The 24,302-nt window shown below is 38.5% G+C and overlaps 1 protein-coding gene across 2 annotated transcripts in view; it reads left to right on the forward strand.

The window, feature by feature from the left end:
- Window positions 1-24,302, forward strand: part of hhip (hedgehog interacting protein) — a 42,752-nt gene that overhangs the window by 15,808 nt on the left and 2,642 nt on the right. For both annotated transcript variants that reach the window (XM_028018667.1, XM_028018668.1), the window contains exons 5-12: window positions 2,896-3,047; window positions 6,960-7,133; window positions 7,216-7,359; window positions 9,440-9,558; window positions 10,600-10,723; window positions 11,526-11,668; window positions 14,038-14,119; window positions 23,683-23,831. In XM_028018667.1, the coding sequence (XP_027874468.1) occupies window positions 2,896-3,047; window positions 6,960-7,133; window positions 7,216-7,359; window positions 9,440-9,558; window positions 10,600-10,723; window positions 11,526-11,668; window positions 14,038-14,119; window positions 23,683-23,831 (1,087 nt within the window). The remainder of the gene's footprint in view (window positions 1-2,895; window positions 3,048-6,959; window positions 7,134-7,215; window positions 7,360-9,439; window positions 9,559-10,599; window positions 10,724-11,525; window positions 11,669-14,037; window positions 14,120-23,682; window positions 23,832-24,302) is intronic.

The raw sequence follows: 24,302 nt of genomic DNA on the forward strand, positions 1-24,302 counted from the left end.
AACCCTCAAGCACCAATTTAATTCGGACCATATAATTTATATGTTCTATAATGTCCTTAGATATTGTATTTATCTCTATTTCTTGTTTTCAGTCGATAACCAAAACTTCAACACAAACATTAAACTTTATTCAACTTAATATGTACAAAACAGCCAAGTAAATAATTTATGGTTTTGAATTTATCCAGAAAATGTAATTTAGGGAAAGCTAGATGTTTTCAAAGTTAGCTAAGACACTAAAAGAAAAAGTAGCTCCGCTATTAGCACATTAGCTGAAGTGTGCCTTCTACTACTAAAGAGCCATACTTAATTACTTAGATTCATTAAGTATGGTACTTATACTTAATGACTGCAACGAACAAAAACACCTGGGTGAAAAACCTTTAGCGAAGACTAGCAACCATACTACATAGGTTTTCCTATAACCAACAAAGTTCAGCTGGACTGCATCGTCTTGTCAGCATGAATAAATACTTTTGCCCAGTGCCAATAAAAGACTCATAATCTTCACAAAACAATATAAGGCCACAAGCTCCAATTGTTACCTTACGAAAAGAGCAACAAGCATCCAGTTGCTCAATTTTGTTGAGCCCTCAGTTGTTATGTCCTATCTTAAAGGTCACAAAAAAAAAACACTGTTTAAATTCTGAAATATATATTTTTTCTAACCCAAGCTGAGGCAAAAAAGTCAAAGTTCCTAATATGAAGTGTGAAATCAGTACAAATAAAATAAAATGAAAACAGTGTTGTAATGTGCAGTCAAAATAATCTATAAAGCAAAAGGCGGCGGCAGCATACCGGTGGAGGAGGGCAGAGGCAAGTTAGTTGGCAGTCGGGGTTTAAATAACCGAAGGGCTTACCAGGTCCTCAGGTGTCCCATATCAGTAATCAGTGTTGCATAGGAAAGATAAATGCCTAATCTAACCACAAGGGTCCTGTGGGGGTCGTAAACACACTGCTACAGGAAATACAAAAGACACATCTCGTATAAAACTACAGCTAGGTGCAGGCGTTGCAGTGGTTCTTTATTTGTTCTGTGGTACTTGGCAGTACATTCATTCTACAACAGTCATTTTGAGACGTTTTTACACTGTTTGCACTGATCTTGTTAGGCGCAGTACGACTTTCCAAATATCTGAACAGAATCTGATCTACTGCAGATTTGGCAGCAGTTTGTGCTTAGTTCTAAGAAATCTCAGGGTGGTACTTTGTCTTCTTTTAATCAAGCTATCTCCTCAGACTGCTTTCGAATGCAGTGTTTGTTTCTTATGGCTCTGGTGCCAGTTCTGCTGTTCCTCTGCTGCTGAACGAGTCAGTCATTAGCAGGGGAGGTAATATTTCAGCCCAATAAACCTCTGTGTGTCCCGGTGGTCCCCCGTTTGGCTCATGGTCTATGCCTCTTTGCTTCATTCCCTGTCACAAGTTTATTTTGGGGATGTGGGTCATTGCATATCCATTTCCATCATATGGATTTAACCTTTCAAGGTGAAGTTTGCACTGTTTTCTTCCAATATTCACAATATCTGGCAAACAGAACCATCTCTGCTTTGACTAACACCCATCTGAATATTGTACTGCATTCACATCCATAAAGCACTTCAGGAATCTGACATTTATTGTTATTATTCATATTTTTTGGCGGAGGATCTTTTGACTTCTGGAGCGACAAGGGTTTCAGCAACTTGCTCAATATTTCTCTCTATAATGAGGTTGTGAAAACATCATCTAAATTATTACTTTGGTCTCTCTTGTTGCTTACTGGAACTTCTCTGTAGTAACAGTGGACATTTGGGTTGTTGTGTACTCTCATGGGTTTGTGACAAGCTAGACCTTTCCGAGCCACACCCAAACATATTTCTTTTCATTTATTCATAACAGCAAAAATAGATATCTGTATGCCTTCGAGTCCACAAAAAAAACTCACAAGTCAAGCAATTTTAAGCAACATCCTTATATGGTCACAACGTATAAACATTCATCACACCTCAGCTTCGTATTCTGTTGATTCTTTTGTGGACAGAAAAACAGGGAGCATATAGCAGAAAGAGGCTGACCCAGTTCACTTTGCCTGGGGAATGAAATGCTATAGCTGATTATTACGGCTAACTATGATGGGCAGACCACCAGGGTAGTGACAACCGATGTAACTGCCTCCAGGGTGAGACAAAGGTTTACATATTACACAAGCAATTTAGATGTTTTCTAAACATGTTGCCAAGACAGTGGGAGTTGGCAGCTCTCTCCTTGTTTAGGTTTCCTTTTTTTTCATCCCTCCCTTACTTTAACTCTTCCCCCCCCTCACATCCCCGCCTTTAATTTTGTATGGATTTTTGAGCGAATCAGGAAACGGGAGGATTGGGGAGCAAAAAGCACGGACTGAAGCACTCTGCTCTTTGTGTTCTCTATGAACTGTGAGTGAGCTAATAAATTCTTCCAGCCACTCAGCATAGTATTCACAAATATCCCCCAAAGATTACACACACAAATCACTGCACAATGGAGGCCACCGGGAGGGACCGAGCGTCGCATAACCAGGCTGCAGGAAAGGCTCGGCAGTGCAGCTCTGCCCAGAGTCAAATGTTTTATAATGGCCTGTAATGGTATATTAAAGGGGCCTGGCAAAGGTGCGAAGCGGAACAATGCTGTGTAGGAAAAGAGAGAATGAGATAATAAGCAGAGCAGTGAAAGGGGAATGTGATGGACGAATATAAAAGAGGATTAGACAAGTTTGAAAAAAAAAGAGGGGAGAAAGGAGGGTGCTGGGTGTGTGGAGCTGGCATGTTAGTGATGATGAATATGACTGAGGGGGGTGATTCCAGCCCCGCACCATGGAGCAGAAGCCAAGCAGGGACATAATTAACTCCTGGATCTTTTGTGTTTCTCATCTGACTGCAGAGTGGTGATGAAAGGGGCCTGCTAAGCCTGGCATTCCACCCCAATTACAAGAAGAATGGCAAGCTATACGTCTCCTACACCACCAACCAAGAGCGCTGGGCCATCGGACCGCACGACCACATTCTCCGTGTGGTTGAATACACCGTTTCAAGGTAATGGAGAAGTCTCTAACATATATTTCCCTTTTAGAAATATTTTTTTTTTACTGAAAATATTTGTTGTTTCAAAACATTGAGAGTGATCGTGTCAAGTTCTTCACATTTAAAGGTTAAAACAACAACATGTTAATTTATCTGATAGATCAACACAATATAGTGCAAATTTGTGAAGTGGAAGGAAAATTATGTTTTATCTTCATATAAGCTAAATATTTGCTGAATAAGCAAATATTTCCCCTCTGGTCCATAATCTAATCTTAGGGTTTTGTTAGTAGGTATGTCATGTTAACAAATTTTGCTGGACAGTAAATTGTCCTAAGAATTATTGTAATAAACAATGATATTGTTGTTTTGAGGCCATTTTCACCAAACACGATGGTAATGGCATAACATACATAAAATAGAGTATGAAGTCTTGCCTTTCAAAACATATTGATCATAACAATGGAAATTATTGACCTCATTTTAATTTATTGTGCAATAATTTCTTACTGCGCCTGTTAGAAAAACATATTTAATAATTAACCTCGTAAAGACCAAGAAACAAAGCAGACAAGTTGGTGTAAGTGTGATGGAGGCATTTAAAGGAGGCAAAGGCTACAAAACAATATCTAAACGACACTATTAGACTCAGTAGGTCTGGCCTATATGGAAGAAGTGGAGGAAGAAGGAAATCCAGTTTGCCGCAAAACATGCAGGGGTTTCAGCAAACAGGTGGGAGAAGGTCTGCATTCAGATGAGACCTTTGGCCAACATACAAAATGATGTGTGGTGAAAACTAACATTACATCAGAAATGCCCTCATGGTGGAACAGTAAAGATTAAAAGCTGGTCAGAAGGAAAGATGGATGGTGTTACAGTGCAATCAAAACCGTTCACCTTCCAGCAGGACAATTCTAGTTTTCTGTATAAATCAAGACGCATCCCAGTTTTCCAAAGCCCTTGTTAAAGTCGAGAAATAATAAATTAAACTGAAAGTCATTTGAGACATTCGAAAGGTGATATTCACAGATGCTCAATGTCCAACCTGAATGAGCTTCTGCCATTTTGAAAAGAAGAATGGATAGAACAATATCTGTTGATCTGCAAAATTTAGGTGGAGACATACAGTGGACCTCGGTATTCACAGGGGATTGGAACTTCAACCAATTGTTACATGAAATCCACTATTTTAATGCCTATTAAAATAGGCATTATATAGGAATGCCAATTTTAATAGTTCAAACGCCAAATTTACACAAATATCCATTAAAACACAGTAATACCGCACTACCACAGAAGCTACAGTCTTCTTTATTTCCACTTTTGGGAGTTCAGCCAATCAGCATAAAGAAAAATGAATTACGCTCTCGGATTGGCCCTTTGCAAATTCCAGCCAATAGCGTGTCAGATAGCATTGTCTACAGATATATTTATGATTTATGATTTCTTTAAGAAAGTCCTGCCTGTTATTGCTGCTGATCTGATCCAAATAGTAAACTCATCGCTCTCATCAGGCGTTTTCCCCCAGGCTCTGAAAACAGCAGTAATCAAACCACTGATAAAAAATAACAATCTGGACAAATCACTAATGCAGAATTACAGGCCGATCTCCAACCTCCCATTCATCAGCAAAGTTATTGAAAAAGCTGTGTAAACAATTAACTAGCTTCCTAACGATAACCAACCTCTTTGACTCCTTCCAGTCTGGTTTTCGTGCTCACCACAGCACAGAGACCGCCCTCGTAAAAGTGTTCAATGACATCCATATAAATACGGACTGTGGTAGAACCACAGTGCTGGTTCTGTTGGACCTCAGTGCAGCTTTTGACACTGTTGACCATGACATATTACTGAATCGACTGGAGAGTTGGGTTGGACTCTCCGGTCCAGTGCTTAACTGGTTTGAATCCTACATAAAGAACAGGGATTTCTTTGTTTCAATTGAAAACTTTTCATCAAAGAGGTCAAAGGTCACATGTGGGGTACCCCAAGGTTCAATCCTAGGACCCCTTTTATTCAATATTTATGTGCTCCTACTAGCTCAGGTTATAACAGGAAATAATATTAGCTACCATAACTATGCAGATGACACACAGCTCTACATTACGATGTCACCAGGTGACTCAGAGCCCATCCAATCACTGAACAGATGCTTAGAACAGATAAATGTGTGGATGTGCCAAAACTTTCTCCAGCTGAACAGAAACAATACTGAAGTTATTATTTTTGGACCTAAAGAGGAACGATCTAGAGTTATAGATCTAGAGTTATAGATCTAGAGTCAATGCGCAGCTTCAGTTATTACAACTGAAAACCAGCGATCAGGCCCGAAACCTGGGAGTAGTGATGGACTCTGACCTGAACCTCCAGAGCCACATAAAGACAGTTACAAAGTCGGCCTTCTATCACCTGAAGAACATTTCCAGGATTAAAGGACTAATGTCCCAGCCAGATCTAGAGAAACTCATCCATGCGGTCATCTTCAGTCGTATTGATTATTGCAACAGCGTCTTCACAGGTCTGTCCAACAAATCAATCAAACAGCTGCAGCTGATCCAGAATGCTGCTGCTCGCGTTCTCACTAAAACCAGGAAGATAGAGCACATAACACCAGTTTTAAAGTCCCTCCACTGGCTCCCTGTAGCCCAAAGAATAGACTTTAAAATACTGTTGTTAGTTTATAAATCACTGAACGGCTTAGCACCACAATACATTAAAGATCTGCTTTTATTGTATCAACCTTCCAGACCTCTGAGGTCTTCCGGTTCTGGTCTGCTCTGCATCCCCAGAACCAGAACCAAACGAGGAGAAGCAGCTTTCAGCATCTATGCACCACAAATTTGGAACAAACTTCCAGAAAACTGTAAAACAGCTGAAACACTGACTTCTTTTAAATCTCAACTAAAAACCCACCTGTTTAGGATTGTATTTGAAATGTAATCAATTACAAATTTATTGATGGAACTTGACTTAATGATTGATTCTATGTTGCATTGTGATTCTGTGTTTGTAATGATGTAAAGCACTTTGAAATGCCTTGCTGCTGAAATGTGCTATACAAATAAAATTTGATTGATTGATTAAATGAATGGCAATGTTGATTTATCAGTTGATATTTTTACCACTAACATTGGCAACAAAAGCTGTAAGGGCAACATTGTAGAGAAACACCAACGTCTTTGTGTAATGGAGACTCATGATGTTCTATGATTTGCTGTGCTCAGCAGCACTCCTTTGATGATGACACTATTTTACTTGGGTTGGTACCTAGTGCTCTTTTCATAATTACTTATGTTTAAGATAACTGCGATTTCTCACGAAGGTATTTAAATGCTACGTTTTAATGTACTTAACCACTGTTCTATGTTTCACTCAATGAGCTAATCTTAATTATAGTATTGCCAGGCAGTCCTAGTGACGGCAACATAGTTATTAAAGGGAGGATTTCTATGGCGTAACAACAGTTAAAGTAGATTCTCTTTGGCAATCTGCTTTTCAAAAGTCCTAGAATTACCCAAAATAACACCTAACCTATTACAGCACATTTGTTGATGGCACTGTCCAACTAAATTCTCAGCATAGTTCTGCAGCACTTTGAAGAAGCCTGAGTGGTTCCCCGCCCAAAGTATTTTTCCTGCGAAAGACATTACGGTTGACAAACTGAATATCTCCAGAAACTAAAGTGTCTTAAACTTTGGATTTTGTTTGTTATGGATAGTGATGTCAGCATTTTATATGGTAATGTTTCACTTACCCTTACTGTTGCATTTCTTGCAAGCAACCATAAAATTATGTTTAATAAACTTATAGTATACATGGGATTATATGAAAGCATAAAACCATGGGAATGTCTGTGGAAGTCTTTAGAGGTTTTTGTTTTTGTTGGTCCAGTATCGAAGTAAAAACTGTTTTCTCTGCTTGCAGGAAAAACCCAAACCAGGTGGACACCAGGACTGCCCATGTGCTGATGGAAGTGGCTGAGTTGCACAGGAAGCACCTCGGAGGTCAGCTTCTGTTCTCTCCCGATGGTCTGCTGCACATCATTCTGGGAGACGGTATGATCACTCTGGACGACATGGAGGAAATGGATGGACTCAGGTCAGATCAAAAGTCAAAAGAATCACAACGAGGACGTTTCAACACCGTGGTGTGACGGAAGATTGTGTGTGTTTGAATGCAGTGATTTCACAGGGTCCATTCTAAGGGTGGACGTGGACACGGACATTTGTACGTCGTCCTACTCGATACCACGGAACAATCCGTACTTTAACAGCACTAATCAGCCACCTGAGATCTTTGCACATGGATTACATGACCCAGGCAGGTAAGTAACGCATCCGAGATTCTTGAGGTGTTTTGTTGCGATACTTATTTATACCCTTGAGCTTTCACGTTAGCCAGCAAGCAGCTTCAGCAATTACAGCTAGAATCTAGTAATCAGGCCTGAAATCTGCATATAGTGGACTCATACCTGAACCTTCAGTCTCATTGATTACTGCAGCAGTGTCTAAAAAATCAGACAGCTGCAGCTGATCCAGAACACTGCTGGTTACGTTCTCACTAAAACCAGGAAAGTAGAGCACATAATCCCAGTGCTAAAGTCCTTCCACTGGCCTCCAGTAGCTCAGAGAATAGACTTTAAAAAATACTTATGTTAATTTATAAATCACTGAACGACTGAATTCATTAAAGATCTTCTGTAGTTGTATAAACCTTCCAGATCACTAAGGTCTTCTGGTTCTGGTCTACTCTGCATTCCCAGAACCAGGACTGCTTTTCCAAACATAGACAACCAGCATTCAGCTTCTATGCTCTAATCTGAAACAAATTCCCTGAAAACTGCAAAACAGCTGAAACACTGAGCTCCTTCAAATCAATGCTAAAAACCCACCTCTTTAGAGCGGCCTTTGATTAGTAGTAACTAGAACATTCACCAACATATTTGATGTATATTTGTTTGATGATTTTGATTATGGCATTTGACAAAATGTTATGTTGTATGACGATTTTCTGGTGTAAAGCCCTTTGAACTGCCTTGTTACTTGACTTCACATTAACAACCACAAACTTCAACGCAGTTTTTACTGGAACAAACACATATCTTTCACAATCTTTTATAAAAAACCAAGGGATGCAGTCAGGTAACACTTTGTAAAATGAGTCTTTTGAAGAACGGCTCTGCCAGCTTATGAAATCTAGATTCCCACTTTTTTTGTCCATTCTTGGTAAAATAGTTCAAGCTCAGTCAGATTTAATTGAGGCTGTCTCTGAGCATCAGATCAAACTAATTTGATTTAGGTCTGAAACAGTCAAACACATTAATAAACTTGAATATAAACTGTTGACCTGTAACTCTGGTTGTTTATTTATGGTTGTCGTCCTGCTGGGAAGGGAACATTCACTCAACCTCTCCGCAGATTTTTTTCTGCATTCCATGCATCTTACCACCTTCTCTGTCCCTTATGAAGTCAGAGAGTCCCACAGTATGATGCTGCCATCACCATGTTTCATGCGGAGAGGCTGTTTTCAGGGAAATTTGTGGTGTTAGTTTTCCGTCATATGTAGCATTTTGCAAGTTACATTTTGTTCCCCGTGTTTGGTGTGTCCCTTACATGGCGAGTAGCAAATTGCATCTGGATTTCTTCTCGTTTCTCTTTCACAAAGGCCAGATTTGTGGAGTGCAGCACTAATGATTGTCCTTCCGACAGATTCTCCCACTCAAACTCAAGTCAAGTGATTTATTGCCAATACGATAATCACAACCTTTGCTGCTTATACAAACATAAAAACATAATCAAAAAAGTAGATAGCTGCTACTTCGATCATAAACAGATAAAACGGTGCAGTGTATTATGAAAGACCCTGAGGAGACCCAAGCTTCCTGAGCAAAGTAGATAATGAAATTTATGAAAGATGTGAGCGTTCCCGTTATTTAGGAAACATATTGATCTGCATGTGAGCTTTAGGGTTTCTGCAGCTCCTCTAAACTTACCAGGGGGTGCTTGGCTGCTTCTATGTTTAACTCTCTTCTGTCAGTTTAGGTGGACATTTCAGTCAGAAGTTGTGTCCTTCAATTTTCACATGATTGATTGAACAGAAACATTGGGCTATTGTTTTAAAACTTGACTCTACTTTAAACTGACCCATCTCCTGTGTTGCTTGGTCTTCATGATGCTGATTATTCACTAACCTTCTCTAGCAAACCTCCGAGGCTTTTCTCAGACATCTTCCTGAAACATCTTCCTTTCCCTTCAGTTATTTGCAGTTTTGTTTTTGTCTCTCACATAAATCCCATTTAAATATACAAGTTAGTGGTTCTAATGTGACAAAATGTGAATAAATTAAAGGCTTATGATTACTTTGATTCCATTAAACTGCATTTGTTATCGTTCTGTGTTTTGAAGGTGTGCAGTGGATCGGCTGCAGACAGACAACGGCAGTCTGGTTATCCTCTGCACAGACGCCAGTGGTAAAAACACATCGGCAGGAAGAATATTAGAAGTTACTAAGGGGAAGGATTATGGTGAGTCACAATTCTCAAGATGTTTTTTTAAGAGTCATAATACTTACCTTATATTGTTAAGAAATAACTCACTGTTCTAAAATGTTCATGTTGTCCATCATAACAGTAACTATTCACATCATTTGCATGAGTTTTGTTTGATGCCATTACATTTTGAGTACAGAATGGAAATACTTCAGCCTCTTGGATAACCTTTCGAAAGTATCCCTTTAAAATTGACATCTGTTATTATAAATCAATTTCATTTCGCAAGAGCACATTGTTTTAGATAGAAATGTTGAAATCCCAGTGAAGGGTAAATATCAAAAACCATGATTGGAACCAGAGATAATCTATTTTTTTGTGCATTTTGGATTGTGAAAGGGAATGTAAGTTGGGTCACATAAAAATACTTTAAAGGCTCTGAACAATAATGGCTAGAAATATGATGCCTAAGTGTTGAAAAGTACAGCAGAGAGAGACCTAGCTCTTCTTCAACTGAGTATCATTTAAGACACTTGTAGTCCAAAATCTCTCACCTGAATTTATTTCTTACTTCAGACCAGCTCTCATCTGGTTTTATGTGGGATCTGACCAGTCACCCTAGTTTGAAATGCACTCAACTGGAAAACAAGCATGCAGCTCCTCATGTTTTTTTAAAGTAGCCAAGATTCTTTACATTTTTATTTACCAGAGTGATTGTTTCCCAGAAAAGGATTCATATTACTTTAGTTGTACGATTTTCTTTTGTTACAAATGAAACCATCTCAGAAATAGACATTTTCTACTATTTAACTCACAATTAAAATTGTATATTTACTCCTTCCCATTTCCAGTTTCTTGTGACATGCGTAGTGACAATAAAATTTAATCTAATCTAAAAATGCAACACATTCTTTTCTAGATTTAATAAAGAGTCACCAAAAACAAAACATTGCATTCTAGGAAAAGGTGCTGAATTATATTGCAGCCATATTAGATTTGTTCTTACAGGCAGCGAGCAGTCTTTAAGTTCATCAAGTTGGGCTTAAATCAAACCAATATCTCCTTATTCCTTCATAGAAAATGAGCCTTCTGTGTATGACCTGCAGTCCAGTGGAGGAGCGCCACCTGTGGGGGGCTTCATCTATAGGGGCTGCCAGTCGAGGAGACTGTATGGCAGCTATGTGTTTGGAGATAGAAATGGGTAAGCATGACTGATTTTCACATGTGAAGCATATGGGGGATGATCCAAGTGTCTCAAAGTAGTGTTTAATTTTTTTTTATAGTAATCAGTCTAAATTTATGTTTCCAGCAGGAAAAGGGCTGAAACAACATCTGTTCTAGTGGGAAAGTGATTTAAAAACAGTCAAAATTAATGAGGAAATATAAGGATATCAGAAGAAAAAAGGAAAAGATAATGGAAAAATCTGTTCCTAAAGTTGACACATGCAGTAAGTAGCTGCACCCAGTTCCATCCATGTAGGGCAAACAGGTTTTCTGTTACTATCAGTACAGCAGTATTGCCCAATGAGTGTAAATGGAGCCTAGGCATCCTGTCTTGTGCTGTTCACACTTTCCCTTGGTTTGTAATTCATCCTGCTTCGCTGATGTCAAACTCTGACGCTCGAGTAAGCAAAGGAAGTAAATATTGTGCTGGTGCGCTATCAGGAGTTGGCACCGTGTTTAAAACAATGTGTGGTCGCTGAATTCTGTGTCTCATTACCATTTGGGAGCGCAGCGCTGTGGCTGTAGAAAAGCCCCGGCACGATGTTTGTTTTGAAACCAAAGCGGAGGTCTTAAATAACACCAATTGCGACTTTGGTTGGAAAAGAAGATTGATTCCTGAACCATATTATGAGAATAGTTCAGCCCTATTCCAGATATTAACTCAGGCTTTGTCTCAAAAACTGTGAATCATAAGTGTAAAATAAATCTTTCTGTTCCAGTTTGTTTCAGGTTAAAATTTCGCTCAACATTAAACGTTCTGTGTGTTTTGTTTGCCTCAGTAACCTGCGGATCCTCCAGAAGTCTCCCTTTGCCACATCGTCTGACAGCGAGCAGTGGCAGGAAAAGGCTCTGTGTCTGGGCTCGGTTTCCTGCGCCTCTCCCCTCGTGGGGCATGTCTTGGGTTTCGGAGAGGATGAACTCGGTGAGTACTGCAACAGAAACCCAAAGATCACCTCTTCCTCTCTGATAAACTAATCTGTCACTGAGCCATCAATCTTTGTCCTTTCCTGCTTCATCCAAATTGCTGCTAACAAACTAAGAGGCTTAAAGCACTAATCATTAAGCAGTTGAACAATTTACATGACCGATATTAGATATGTTAGTCTGCTTATTTTCACTTCATTATAATTCTTTTAGTCTCTTACTTTATAAAATTTTCCAAGCTGGAGATTTAACTCGAGAAAAAAAGTCAGTTCCCGTTTAAATGCCTTCTGCATGAGAGGTGAGATATTGTCCAGATCAAACTAGTAATGACCGTTTTTTATTAATGCACCACAATAACAATGACTTGAATAACTGAGAATGAAAACTATTTTTTCAGAAAAAAGGCCCTCCACACCTGTATGCATTCAGCCATAAAAACGGTCTTTGCAGAGGTTTAGTAAGGGTGAGATAAACAAAATCTTATCAAGTGTTTTTGGTCTAGTTTCTAGTACAAATATTATAGAAGACTCGAAATGAAACAAAACTATCAACCTGATATAGGAGCTCGTTTTTAGTCAATACTTCCCTAATATTGAAGGAAAAGTATTAGTTACACTAGCAGATTATTTCTCTTGTAACATGGGAAAAATAACTTAAGTAGTTTTTTTAAATCAATATTAAGGAATTATTGACTTAAAATAGGTTATTATACCTTGCTGAAAAGTTACTTGTAAGTTAGATTTGTCTTATTTTATGAATACTAAGATATTTGCACAAAAAACTACACCAAAAATACTTGGAAAGCACAACTGTTGTGCTTTAAAGCCTATCAGGTGAGGAGTTTGAAAGTCACAGTGTATCCACACCAGAAGAGAAGCTGAAGTGAGACTTGTCTTCATGCTTTGGCTTTGATCCCCTCACAAACTACACTAAGCTAGCTCTTAGCACATGCTAGTCTGGTGTAGTTTGGTTCAAGTCAATGTTTGCAAATCGTTTGAGCTACACCTGCCAAACTGGCAGACCTGGGAGCGTCTCAGGCTGGAACACGAAACACACAAGACAACATAGTTGTGTGATGCAGATTTGTGCCTATTTATTTGTAGGTATTGTAGTGACCTCTGACATTTGCAAATTTCACACTGTACTTCAAACATGGTAGATAATAATTTGATACAATAGTTGCAGTTTGTGGCTTTTAAGATTCTTTTAATGGCAATATATCTGCAAGGTTAACATGTCCAACAAGGTTACGTTTTTTGTCAGACAAGATTAAAATATGTTGGTAATGTTTGACCTCGACATATTTTCACAAACACTGCAGTGAAGCACAATGCTCTTGACTCTGGCTGCTATTAGCACTGCGTCCTGCAATAACGTTCTCAGTTAGGAAGAGGAGCACCCACCTCTAAATTAGAGTGAATAATAATGTAAAAAGAAAAAATCATAGGGCTGTTGTATTATTGCTAAATATTGCAATCAAGACAAGATCATGGAAACATCTTGGCACAGAAATGTTATCAACGGCAGTTTGACCTGGCAGGATTTTCTAGCATGCGATTGCTTTCTGACAGGATTTAAGAAAGTGGTGCCAGATCAGGACCATAATGCAGAATGATTGAGATTTTACATGGTATGGCAAACAGTTTCTGACGTAAAAAATGGCGTTGGGGAAAGACGAGTGTCCCTAAAACATAAAACGTAAAATCAATATTGAAGTCATTGCTCCAAAACAGTGTCAGAAGCAATGTTTTGCTTTGCTAATGATGTTAATTTCTAACAAGACAACTGTAGAAATGAACAGTTACTAAACATAAACAGAGATGAATGCACTCGTACTTACTAAATGGTTGTCTGTGGGCTGTGATGTTTTGAATCAAAATGTACATATGATGTGAATTGCTCACACAGGCTTCATAAATGTTGGATCGCTGTTATTGCCAGGTCTTGGAGTTATTATTTGATGAGCTTTTTATAGATTCCTGCATTGGCTCATGCTTTGCCAGCAACGCTAAAATTATATGTCCCAATGAAGGGGCCTCACAGACACATGTTTACAATTTATCCCCGTATGGAATTTTCTTGCAGGCTTGTTCCTCATTAAATTATCCGCCTGTTTCCCAGTCATGAGTACCCAATTGTCCCATTAAACTTTTTCTTAAAGTGCCTTGGCTAGTGGAGCATTGTGGAAGCTTTAGCTACATTTATTTTCTTCATCTGTCCTTTCCTTTCATCCTCTTGTCTGCCTGTCTTCTCACATGTTATCTCTTTTTATAAATTGCTTATGTCTGCATGCATGCTACAATAGACTTATGTAATCTAACGATAAAATATTAACAGGAATTTGCTGTGACTGTTTCACTTTTGCAGGTGAAGTCTACATTCTAGCGAGCAGTAAAAGCGTGGCACAGTCACACAGCGGGAAACTCTACAAGTTGGTAGACCCGAAAAGGTACACTCAGCAAATTCTTTTGTACTTTTTGTTCTATTTAATTGAGTCTTTGCTCAGTGAGTAAGTGATTCTTGTTTGTCCAGAAGGACCAACTAGTCCTTCACTCGTAATTTCATGCTGTTCTGTTTTAATGTTGTATCCCTCATGGCTCCAACTTACACAAATGAAAGCAGGGATCATAGTGTATCAGATTGCAATGCAAATATGTCTCTTTTTTTCTACTCATTTAGCTCTTGCCCTTCTCTACTTCAGGAGTGAAGTGACACTCGTATTTGTGTCGAACACATCCAGCACAGCTTTGTCACTTTGGTACTCACATGCACCAAACAAATCCAGTGTTGTTTTAAACCAAAACACATGAATGATGTGTGTGTGTGGAACTAAGAATGTTCTGTAGCACAACAACAAAACAAAACAGAGAGGACTCCCAGCTATCACTGAACTCTGCTGTTTGGGACCATAAAAATTATTGGTACTAGATTAAAAAATCACCTAAAGTCCAAATCCAGCTGCCTGCAGCTTTCAACCAGTCCAAAACACTGCACAGCATAATAACACCCTGGTACTGTGGAGTGATGACTCACAACAGCTGTGCTTTTATGGTGCATTAAAGTACTTCTGGTACACTAGATTGTCTAAATATATTTTCAAAAATTCCATTGTCATTTAAACATTTTTTTGAATTCTCAAAGGTCTGCACATTTATTTTTCATCATTATTAAGTGGTTTCATTTTTGTCTAATCCATCCATGCTGTAAGTGGCTTCACTCATTTATTCTTTATTAATTATTGGTTTTTCTTCATTAAAGTGAACCAAAAGCATCCCAAACATAGATTTTTGCTTAGCATTAGACCCCTATTAGATATATTGCAGAGTAATGATTGAAAATGCGCCAATTATTGGTCCAAAGATTCAGAATCATTATCAGATTAGTAATCCACAAAATAAATACTAAGCAACTCCTTTCCCATCTACAATTCCTGTCATTTTGTGTCTACATGCGTCATTTAAATGTATTTACTGTGATGCAGTTAGTCAGAGTTTTATTTAACTCTTATGTTAGGGGTATTTTTTCTGTTAAATTTACTACCTGTATCAAGAAACCTGCTCCACATTTTCTTTTATTTTTTATGAGCGATACTTCTCCACACACTAAACCTCAAAGAAAAACAGAAATTGTTCCAGAACAGCCTAAACATCATGTCAAGTAATAACACTTTTCAACAGGTCGTCACCCGAGCGCCTTTTCAAAAAAGAGTTGAGCAGAAACTAGTGGATAATATTTCAAAACTGTTATTGTAAGGAAGGAACTGCTAGTAGCTAAACTGATTAACTTGTATGACTCTGTTGGTGGTGTTTTACTGAAAAGTTCACCTGTTCTCAACCATTTTAATGGGCACATTTGGGGTAAAAGTTGACGCATGTGTCACAAGGCTTCAGCACACACACATCGATTTTCCAGAGTGAAACCCAATCTCTCTGTGTGCAGTCTAATACTCAAATATTTGATGCTCCGCAACTGTAACGTGCAGGGAAATGTGCAGGGACTGTGCATGAAAGCAACTTTATCATTTATAAATGTGCGTGTCAGTAGGTCATAATCTGTTCCACATGCATTCAAGTATTAAAAATCATTTTGAAAATAAGGGCTCTATAAAACCCATGTGAAAAACATTTGTCTCCCAAACTGAGGAAAAAAATATATCCCACACAGTACGGGAGGAGCAAGCTAAAAGTCACAAGAAAGAAAACAGTTCAGACATAAAGAGACTTTGTTTTTCAAACCAATTTTGTTTTATGCGCCTAGCCAAACCACAGCTGATGTTTCCACCTATCTTATCATCAGCATTCTGCTGAAGATGGATGAGAACGTTCTCGTAGGACTGAAACTAACCACTCAAGTCACGAAGTCATCAAGTGGAATGTAGAGAGAAAATCCCTGATCTGTTTTATTGCTTAAAGGTTTGTCATGCTTGATTGAATCAGACAGATCAAATAAGCAAAGCAGACTCTCAGAAGGAGAATTTGTATGCATCGGATTCATAATAGAAACGTATTTGCAGCTGATTATTCCTGAGTGATGACAGTGCCACCCAGGCATTCACGCAATTAATGAAACCGCAGATGTTTCAGAGGGGCCCTCGTGGCTTGCTTTGTATTTATGTTTTCTGGAGTGGCTGCTGAACGCGTTTCTCCAACAGAACAGTTCTTTCCACCATCAACTGGACGTGTTTAGTCTGACCGGACCCTGTGGTACTGGAGGCCCAACTCCTAATACACACGACTTCGTTAATAGGATCTTGTTACAAAGAGAATAGAGAGGGGCTGACAAGGACCGAAGCAGCTAACGTGTCTGACCGTAGCACGTTATCAAGTCTGGTGGTCTTTTCACATCCAGACCCTAAAGCTTGTTCAGACCGAGCTTTGCTTTGGGGTGTAGTGGGTTTTGTGGTCCGGTACAACATCTTGGGCAGTGTTCTCATCAACTTTATGTTTGGGAACATAGAGAAGCAGAGGGAAAATGGTGGAACTGTTAGCGGGAGCGGTAAAGGCTTACAAAAAAACATCAGCCATAAAATCGCTCAGCAGTGTTTGTGTAAACATGTCCTGGCCAGATGACTTCATTCCTAGGTATTTGTTTGTCAGTTGGAGTACCCCTCCAATAATAAATAGGCCACCATGCATTTTGAAACACTCTGAATGTGTGCGGTATGACTGATTTGAGAGGAAGAAAAAAAAATGTTGGAGGGGGCTTATTTGTGGCAGAGCAGTGGGATGAAAAGATTTCAGAAGATATAATCTTTATATAACCACCATAATTATTGCCACAGCTTTGGGCATCAATGCATGTGTGTTGTGCCGCAACATTCAACAACAAGGTAAAAGAAAGTGCTTTACATAGAATACTAATGTAGCTCACAGCAGGTGGGCAAAGCAGCAGGTTAACGAGACTGAGACTTGAGTTTTATTGAGACTCGTCTGTTGTCTAACCACTTATTTACACAGTTATAGTATTTTAAGAATACATTTTAAAATCCTTGTTTTGTAGCGATTTATCTCTGACACTGTGATCTTGCCTCTCCTCCCAACATAAATTATTGACCAGCAGCAGATATGATATATTTGTTCCTGCTTTAATTCTGTTAAAATTAACAAAATTATTTCTATTTGTTAACTATCAGAACTTTTTTTTTCTTCACTTTTTAATTTTTTTTTGTTAAATTTTAAACTTTACACACATTTTCACACTGTAGTGGACCGGTTAAATGGAATGGACAGACATTTATTTGGTATTTAGTGGAAATTTGGCTCTTTTTGCTTGACAAACTTGTAGCGTAGGCCTTTGGGCTGCTTTCCTTACACACACCTTTCTAGCTAGGCATAATTTCTTAATTAAGATCAATGCCCAAAGACGAACCAGATTTGTTGAGCTACTTAGTTCTCTATCTCATATCTTTCCTGATTTTCTTTGATTTCCCAACAGTGTCACACACAAAGCGCTATTTAAGGTTAAATTGGATCCATAGGTGTGCCTCCAGTTAATTGAGATGTTTGTCAGAAGCCCTACAGGACATAGTTTCATAATTATGCTTTCCCAAACAGTTTGAAGGCATAGTAATCTAAGTGAATATACTGTCAGCTTCTCAATTTGAACTAAGTAATAAAGCATTCTCTCAATACTTTAGCAAATGTAAATAATTTTAGCCCTAAATGGCCTTAAACAGCTGCGGTTCAGTCTGATTCAGTGTCAGGCAGTGAGAAAAACACAATGTATTTTCATACAGCCATTGTTAGTAAAAAAAGAGCTAACCCTGGTGATGCTTTCTAGCGTAAAATACTATTTGCCTTTCTGATCAGTGCGACCCTTCGCCACAGATAACAAGAGAGAGCATCACCAGGAAGGATATTTCACATATTCAAGGCTTTCTCAACTGGAGGCTCGCTAATTTTCTTCAGATAGGCTCCCCGTTTATGAACTGTGTTAGCTCTGGAAGTTACAAATCTCTAATGTGTTCAGAAAGCGGACATGGGGTGCTTCTCTGTGGGTTGTGTGTATGGATGCAAACTGTGTGGGTGGTGGCTACTCGCACATCTGTGAGTCTTTGTGAGCATGCGTTGCGTTTGCTCCCAGCACCCAGCAGGGAAAAAAAGAGGCCTTTTCTCTATTTCCCTGTCCCTCTTAAATCTTCCTACATCTCTGCTGTGGTCCTTTCCTTCACAAAGCTGCATGCCAGCCCCACTGAATAGCCCCAGATTCTACAATGCACAGTAAATTTCTCGCACAAAGAGAAAACAAGGAATGAAGCTACAAAAGGAGCCTGCAAACAATGGAGTCAGATGACAAAACAGCAAAGGAGACCACACTGGGCCGTTTGATTAAGCCATTGTTAAGGTGCACAATGTACACCACTCCATAGCGCTTTTCTCACATATACCTCATGTCAGTCAAACAGGGCTCACAAGCTAACAAGCTAAATACGCCCCGGCTTCCATGAAGATCAGAACTGAAACTAAATTTTAAAAGAATATTTAACAAACGTCTGAAACAACACAAATGTATGCGTGATTTTTTTCCTCTATATATTGTGTGAACAGCTGTTTCCAATCCTGAATATTATCCTATAATATATATATTATATAGTAATGTAAATGCAACCATCGAAGTTGAGTTATTTGTATCTCTTTCTGTGAATTTATCTGACCGACGTGAGCGCAGTGTTGCCTTTTTTACTCTCTCACTATCACACATGCACCACCCCTTCCAAAGTTGATAAATTCCCACAGTGGCTGTTGACCCAGCTGCCTTTGTCAAGTGGCGCTACCAGCAGGTGCTGTTTTCACAGCCTCCCTGGCAGCAGTACAGGCTGTTCAGCAGTGCTGCTGACCCCTGCCTGCTATTAACAGTGTTCGCTACAGACCCCCCAACTCTCCAGGGACTCTTACTCTTTCTCTTTTTCCTTCTCTTTCTGTTTTCTTCCTTTTTTGCTCTTTTTTTAACTACATGCAGCCTGCAGCAACAAAAGCCAACAGGCATGGAGTCTGCAGTTGGGTGCTGATGGGAGCATGGGAATCAAACCCCCTCCCTCCCCACCTTCAATCGTGAAATTAAAAGCCATTACAGCACATGAACAGCCACTTTATTGTCACTGCTATCAGTCAATATGTTTATCAGAGCATTTGGTGGGTGTCTTTTAAGCAGAGAGGTAAACAGAAATATCAAAATATATATTTTATCAAGGTAAATCATCTCTTTTAACTGACTGCAACCTTGAAGGTAGGTGAGAAAATGTGGAATGATACATGATTGAAGAGTGTAAAAATTCCCAAACCAATTCCTCAGACTTTTAAGACAGTAGGTCAACCAGCGATGGCCACACTTCGCTAATGCACTAATAGTGGCGCTGATTTTTCGTTTTGTATGTTTGCTTACATTGAAAGCGTTTAGCACAGTTAATTTTTCAGGACAAATTCTCATGTGCTAATTTTCTTGGCTGTTTTGTAAACTTACTGTTGAATAAAGTTCAACATCTGTGTTTAAGCTTTGGTTATAGACTTAAAAACTCTTCAAGAGGTTAGACGTTCATATTCATGCTTTTATTTTAAAGTGGTGAAGACTATTTATGCAGCACTTCCATTTCCTCTCCTCACTTTGTTTTTCTTTCCCAAACATGAAACATACAGGAACAAAATAAGACAGGGACAGTTTAGAAAAAATAAATACAACATATAAATTATAATGTTAAAATTAATTTTGTGGTTTCAATAATTGTTTTCAATAAATGTAGCCCAATAATTGTAGCACAATTATTGGGCTACAACTGCAAGTTAGCGCTAACTTTTTCTGGTAGCAGTGCCCAAAACTCAGGTGATTAAAAAAAACTAAAATTCAGGATTCTGACTATGACTAAATGCAGGTCAGTTTATAGAGAGGTAAAAAATGCTATTAAAGCACCTGTGATGGTGGAAGGCCCAAGAAAAAAGGAGGAAATCAATCACTGTCTGTTTATCAGTGGATAAACCAGCAATGAAGTCTACTACTGTTGATCTTGCCATCATTTCAGTCAAATAATTAAGTCTTTATTGAAAAATAGACCATTTGTTAAAATTGCAGCACAAGAATATTCTGAACAATATTCTGATAAATATGGATTTCATCACAATGTAAGAGAATAGAGCACAAGAGCAAAATAAAATGTTATTTTATGTTTTTTCTTTTATAAATCTTACACAAGGTCACACAAAACACTTAGCCGTCTTTTTGTCAGGTCAATGATATCAACCACAGGTGGACGTTATATTCATAAAGAAACTTTGGCTCAAAAGGAAGACATTTTCAACACTCGTCCTGAACTGCATCTAGTTTTGGCCTCTGCTGCTGAATGACCATTTGCTCTTAGACCATGATTGATGAGGCTCGTTCTCTAATGGCCTAAACATCACACACACTGACTTCACCTCTCATGCTTGTTGCCTCTCATACCAGACTGAGTCGACCAGAGTCCAGTGTGTTACTGTGTGTTGGGTTGTCCAGTGTTTTGTCCCTCAGCACAACAGAAATGTTAACGCAACAATATTTCTTTCTCCCCCACAAACAGACACACTGATGTGTTTGTACATATGGGGGTGTGTGTTTGTGTGTGGCCCAGTGTACAACAGACACTTCACATTTGAACTTGATTACGCACTCTGTATTATTTCCAGACTCATGGAGCGTGATGTGAAAAGATTCAGTTTCAGCCCATTTGCCGATGTGCGTGTCTGGATGTTTGTCTTAATACAGAACGGTCGTAGTGTGTCTCTTTGGTTCTCAAACTTGACACATATGGTGTGGAGATGTTTGTGTTTGTGTCTGTGTGAATTTTCCAAGTCATGTTTATATCCGAGAAGTGGCCTTGTCCTAGCCATATGAATCGTTTTGCTCCTCAGATTGGAGAAATATAAGAGGGGCAACCACAAAAAGACAGAATGTACAAGGATTGTTACAGTGCTCTGCACAAGTAGTCATTTTCTGCCTCATTATAGCCACAAACTTCAATGTATTTCACTGGGATTTTATGTGACAGATTTGCTCAAAGTAGTATTATGTAAAAGTGAAAGGTTTCAATTTATAGTTTTACAAATAAAACTCTTTAAAAAAAAGTGCGTTTAGCATTTGTGTTCAGCCTCCCTTTGAGTTTTAGGTCAAATTCAGCACAAGAAGTGTAAATCTCGGCATAAATTCAGTTGTTCTGTGAAGGATTCAGAGGTTTGTTAGAGAAGATTACTGAACAAACAGCATCATGAAGACCAAGAAATACAATGGAAAGGTTGTGGAAAAGTTTAAATGGGAGTTAAAGAAGAAGAATGTATGAGTCTGGCTAAGCTGGAAATGTACCAGGAGATGACCCAACATCTCTACCTAAACTGGTAGGCTGGACATTTAACAGAAATAGAAGTAGCCAAGACATGCGTAGCTGCAGAGGCTGACAGCTCAGGTGGGCTCAAATGCACCTAGATATAGGGCACCAGAGGTTTGGGTTTGTCCTGCAACCAGTGGGTTGTTGGGTTGAACCCCCATGTCAGTCACTTTGCCATCGTTTCCTTGAACAAGACATTTGTTTTACCTGCTGGTGGTAGTTCTGTGAGTCCATGGTAGCTGTGAATGTGGTTTACCAGTAGAACTGGGCTTTAAATCAGTTTAATCAAATAATTTAATTTTCTGTTTTTGAAGATAAAATTTTTGGAAAAGTGGGTTTTTGTTCCACCAATAAACTTTTGGGTTTCTGTACCTAGAGCCCGCCATCTTGTTTTCCAGCTTGTATGCATTTTGAATTCAGGTCAACTTCAGATGGGAAGATTTAAATAAACGCAAGACCTGAAAAATATGTTCTGTCTTTACTAATTCTTTATAAGAAACGACAGTGAGAAGAAAATAATCCATAATCAGAAATTAGATTTTGTATGAAACAATCGTAGATTTTATTTTTAAGCCATATCGACTGGTCCTTCCTGCCACCATGAATGAATTGGTTAATGACTGATTATAGTGTAAAGTGCTTTGGAGTCCCCAGACTTCATTAAGCCCAAAAGTAACATAGTGTTTCCTGATGCAGTGAGACACTGAATTCCACATCATTGATCCCATCACACATGCACTATTCAGAAAAGGTGTGCATCAAAAGTGCCACACATACTTCCACAAAATGTCCTTCATTTTGTCAGGTTCAGACCTTTATGCAAACCACACATCTCTCAATAGTCAGCCCACATGGCAAGATAGGAAACAGTGTGACAACAGCCTAACATTATTCATCACCCTGAAAACACAATATCTAAGGAGATCCATGGTGGTGGCAACATTATTCTGTGGGGAGGGGAACATAGATGGAACTCCATACAGTTTAGTTCTAGAAGAAAACATTTTAGAGGCTATAAAAACTTGTTCTGTCGAAGGGTAAACTTACACCCAGTCATGACTCAAACCATACGCCCAGAGCTACGTTAGAGTGGCCTAGTCAAAGGATAAGTAAAGTGTGATGGATATTATGTGGCAATCAAATCTGACTCATGCTGGTGTGATAAATTCACGGCAGACTTTTATTTGTGAAAATTGTGGAAACCGGTACTCATTTTCCCTCCACTTTCCAATTATGCACTACTTTGTGTTTGCCTGTCAAAAACCTCAAAGTGAAATGTAGTGAATGTGTGTATTTATTCTGCCAAATTGTGAGACTTCAAGAGATATGAATAGTTTTGAACGACTTTGTAGTTCCTCATTGGCTGCTGTCCTGCATGTTATTGTTGTTGTCCTAGTCCTTCACACTGATTTATAAGCTCTTAACATTTAGAAAGTTTATAGCTGTTTCTTCTGGGACTTATAAAAAAACAATGGCCTCGTGACTCAAATAAAAGGAAAATCCTCATAAAATGTAATTAAAAAAGCAAATAAATTGTTACTTACTTCTTTCTTGTTTTCAGCCTCACCCTTCAACGTGCAGCACTAAAATGTGACCGAAGATTTCTTTCACTCGCACTTGGATTTCATGTTTATAGACGCAACATAAGGAAGATGCTTTATAGGATTTATTACAAATGAAATCAGTCCAGTGTGTGTGTGTTTTCTGTACCTCTGTATTTAGAAGAACCAACTATAGTCACAGCTGCAAGTATCTAAGGGTATCCCTTCACCAGTTTTGCATTTGTAGAATCTGTAATAATCCCACATTTTCTTGTGAAATAGCTCAACTTTAAAATTGATATTTTGTCCATCTTCTTTTTATTATTTTATCTTTTTTTACATATCCTGCTTGGCAGTGTAGCACTCAAAATTGTTGTCAGTGTCAAGGTGAAGCCCAAAAGATTTACTTTCACAAGTGGAACATCATAACTATCTAGGCAAACAAAATAGAATTGGATTCAAGCAGACTAAACAGGACTTTGGGTGAATGCACCTTAAGTGTCCAAATATGTTCACTTATTAGCATAATGTTTGGGAATTAGCAGATTGTTTTAGATCTTCTGTGATAATATCTGCTAAGTTTCTGCTTCATCACATTGACTTTGATCTTGTTCTTCTCTGCAGGCCTCATTCCCCCAAGGAGTGTCAGCGCCCGGTGGAGCCACCAGAGCTACTAATGACAGCTTGCTCCAGAAACTGCAAAAACGGACATTGCACTCCGACTGGCAAGTGCTGCTGCAGCCCCGGCTGGGAGGGACCCTTCTGCCGAATAGGTTAGTATTATTTAAGGCTGCAACTTAATCTATTAATCATATAAACTGGCACACGCTATAGATTTTTCTTCTAAGCCATTTTGTACAATATTAGAAATACATTAAAAGATGCAAATATACTAATAATGAAATTACTATTATTCAATTGAATTTTTATTATTTAAAAAAGGTAATAACATAGCGTTCCTTTTGATCATTTGTTGCCAAGGATGCATCTGTAGCTAAAACAATACTTCAAGCATCAACATGTGAAAAGTTCAGCCTTTTCTACTTGACCTAATATCAATACAATCTAGAGTTGATCTCTTGATTGTTTTTTGGATTAACAGATTAATAATTGGATAACAAAAGCATGCTTAACAGGATTTTTTTTCCCCAGAATTAGAACCTGGCGTAACTTAAACAATAGGTATTTATACAGTGAAGGTCATTTTAACTTAAATGCAAAATATATATATATTTTGTAAGTTT

Source organism: Xiphophorus couchianus, chromosome 5 (assembly GCF_001444195.1).
Source record: "Xiphophorus couchianus chromosome 5, X_couchianus-1.0, whole genome shotgun sequence".
Taxonomy (NCBI): Eukaryota; Metazoa; Chordata; class Actinopteri; order Cyprinodontiformes; family Poeciliidae; genus Xiphophorus; species Xiphophorus couchianus.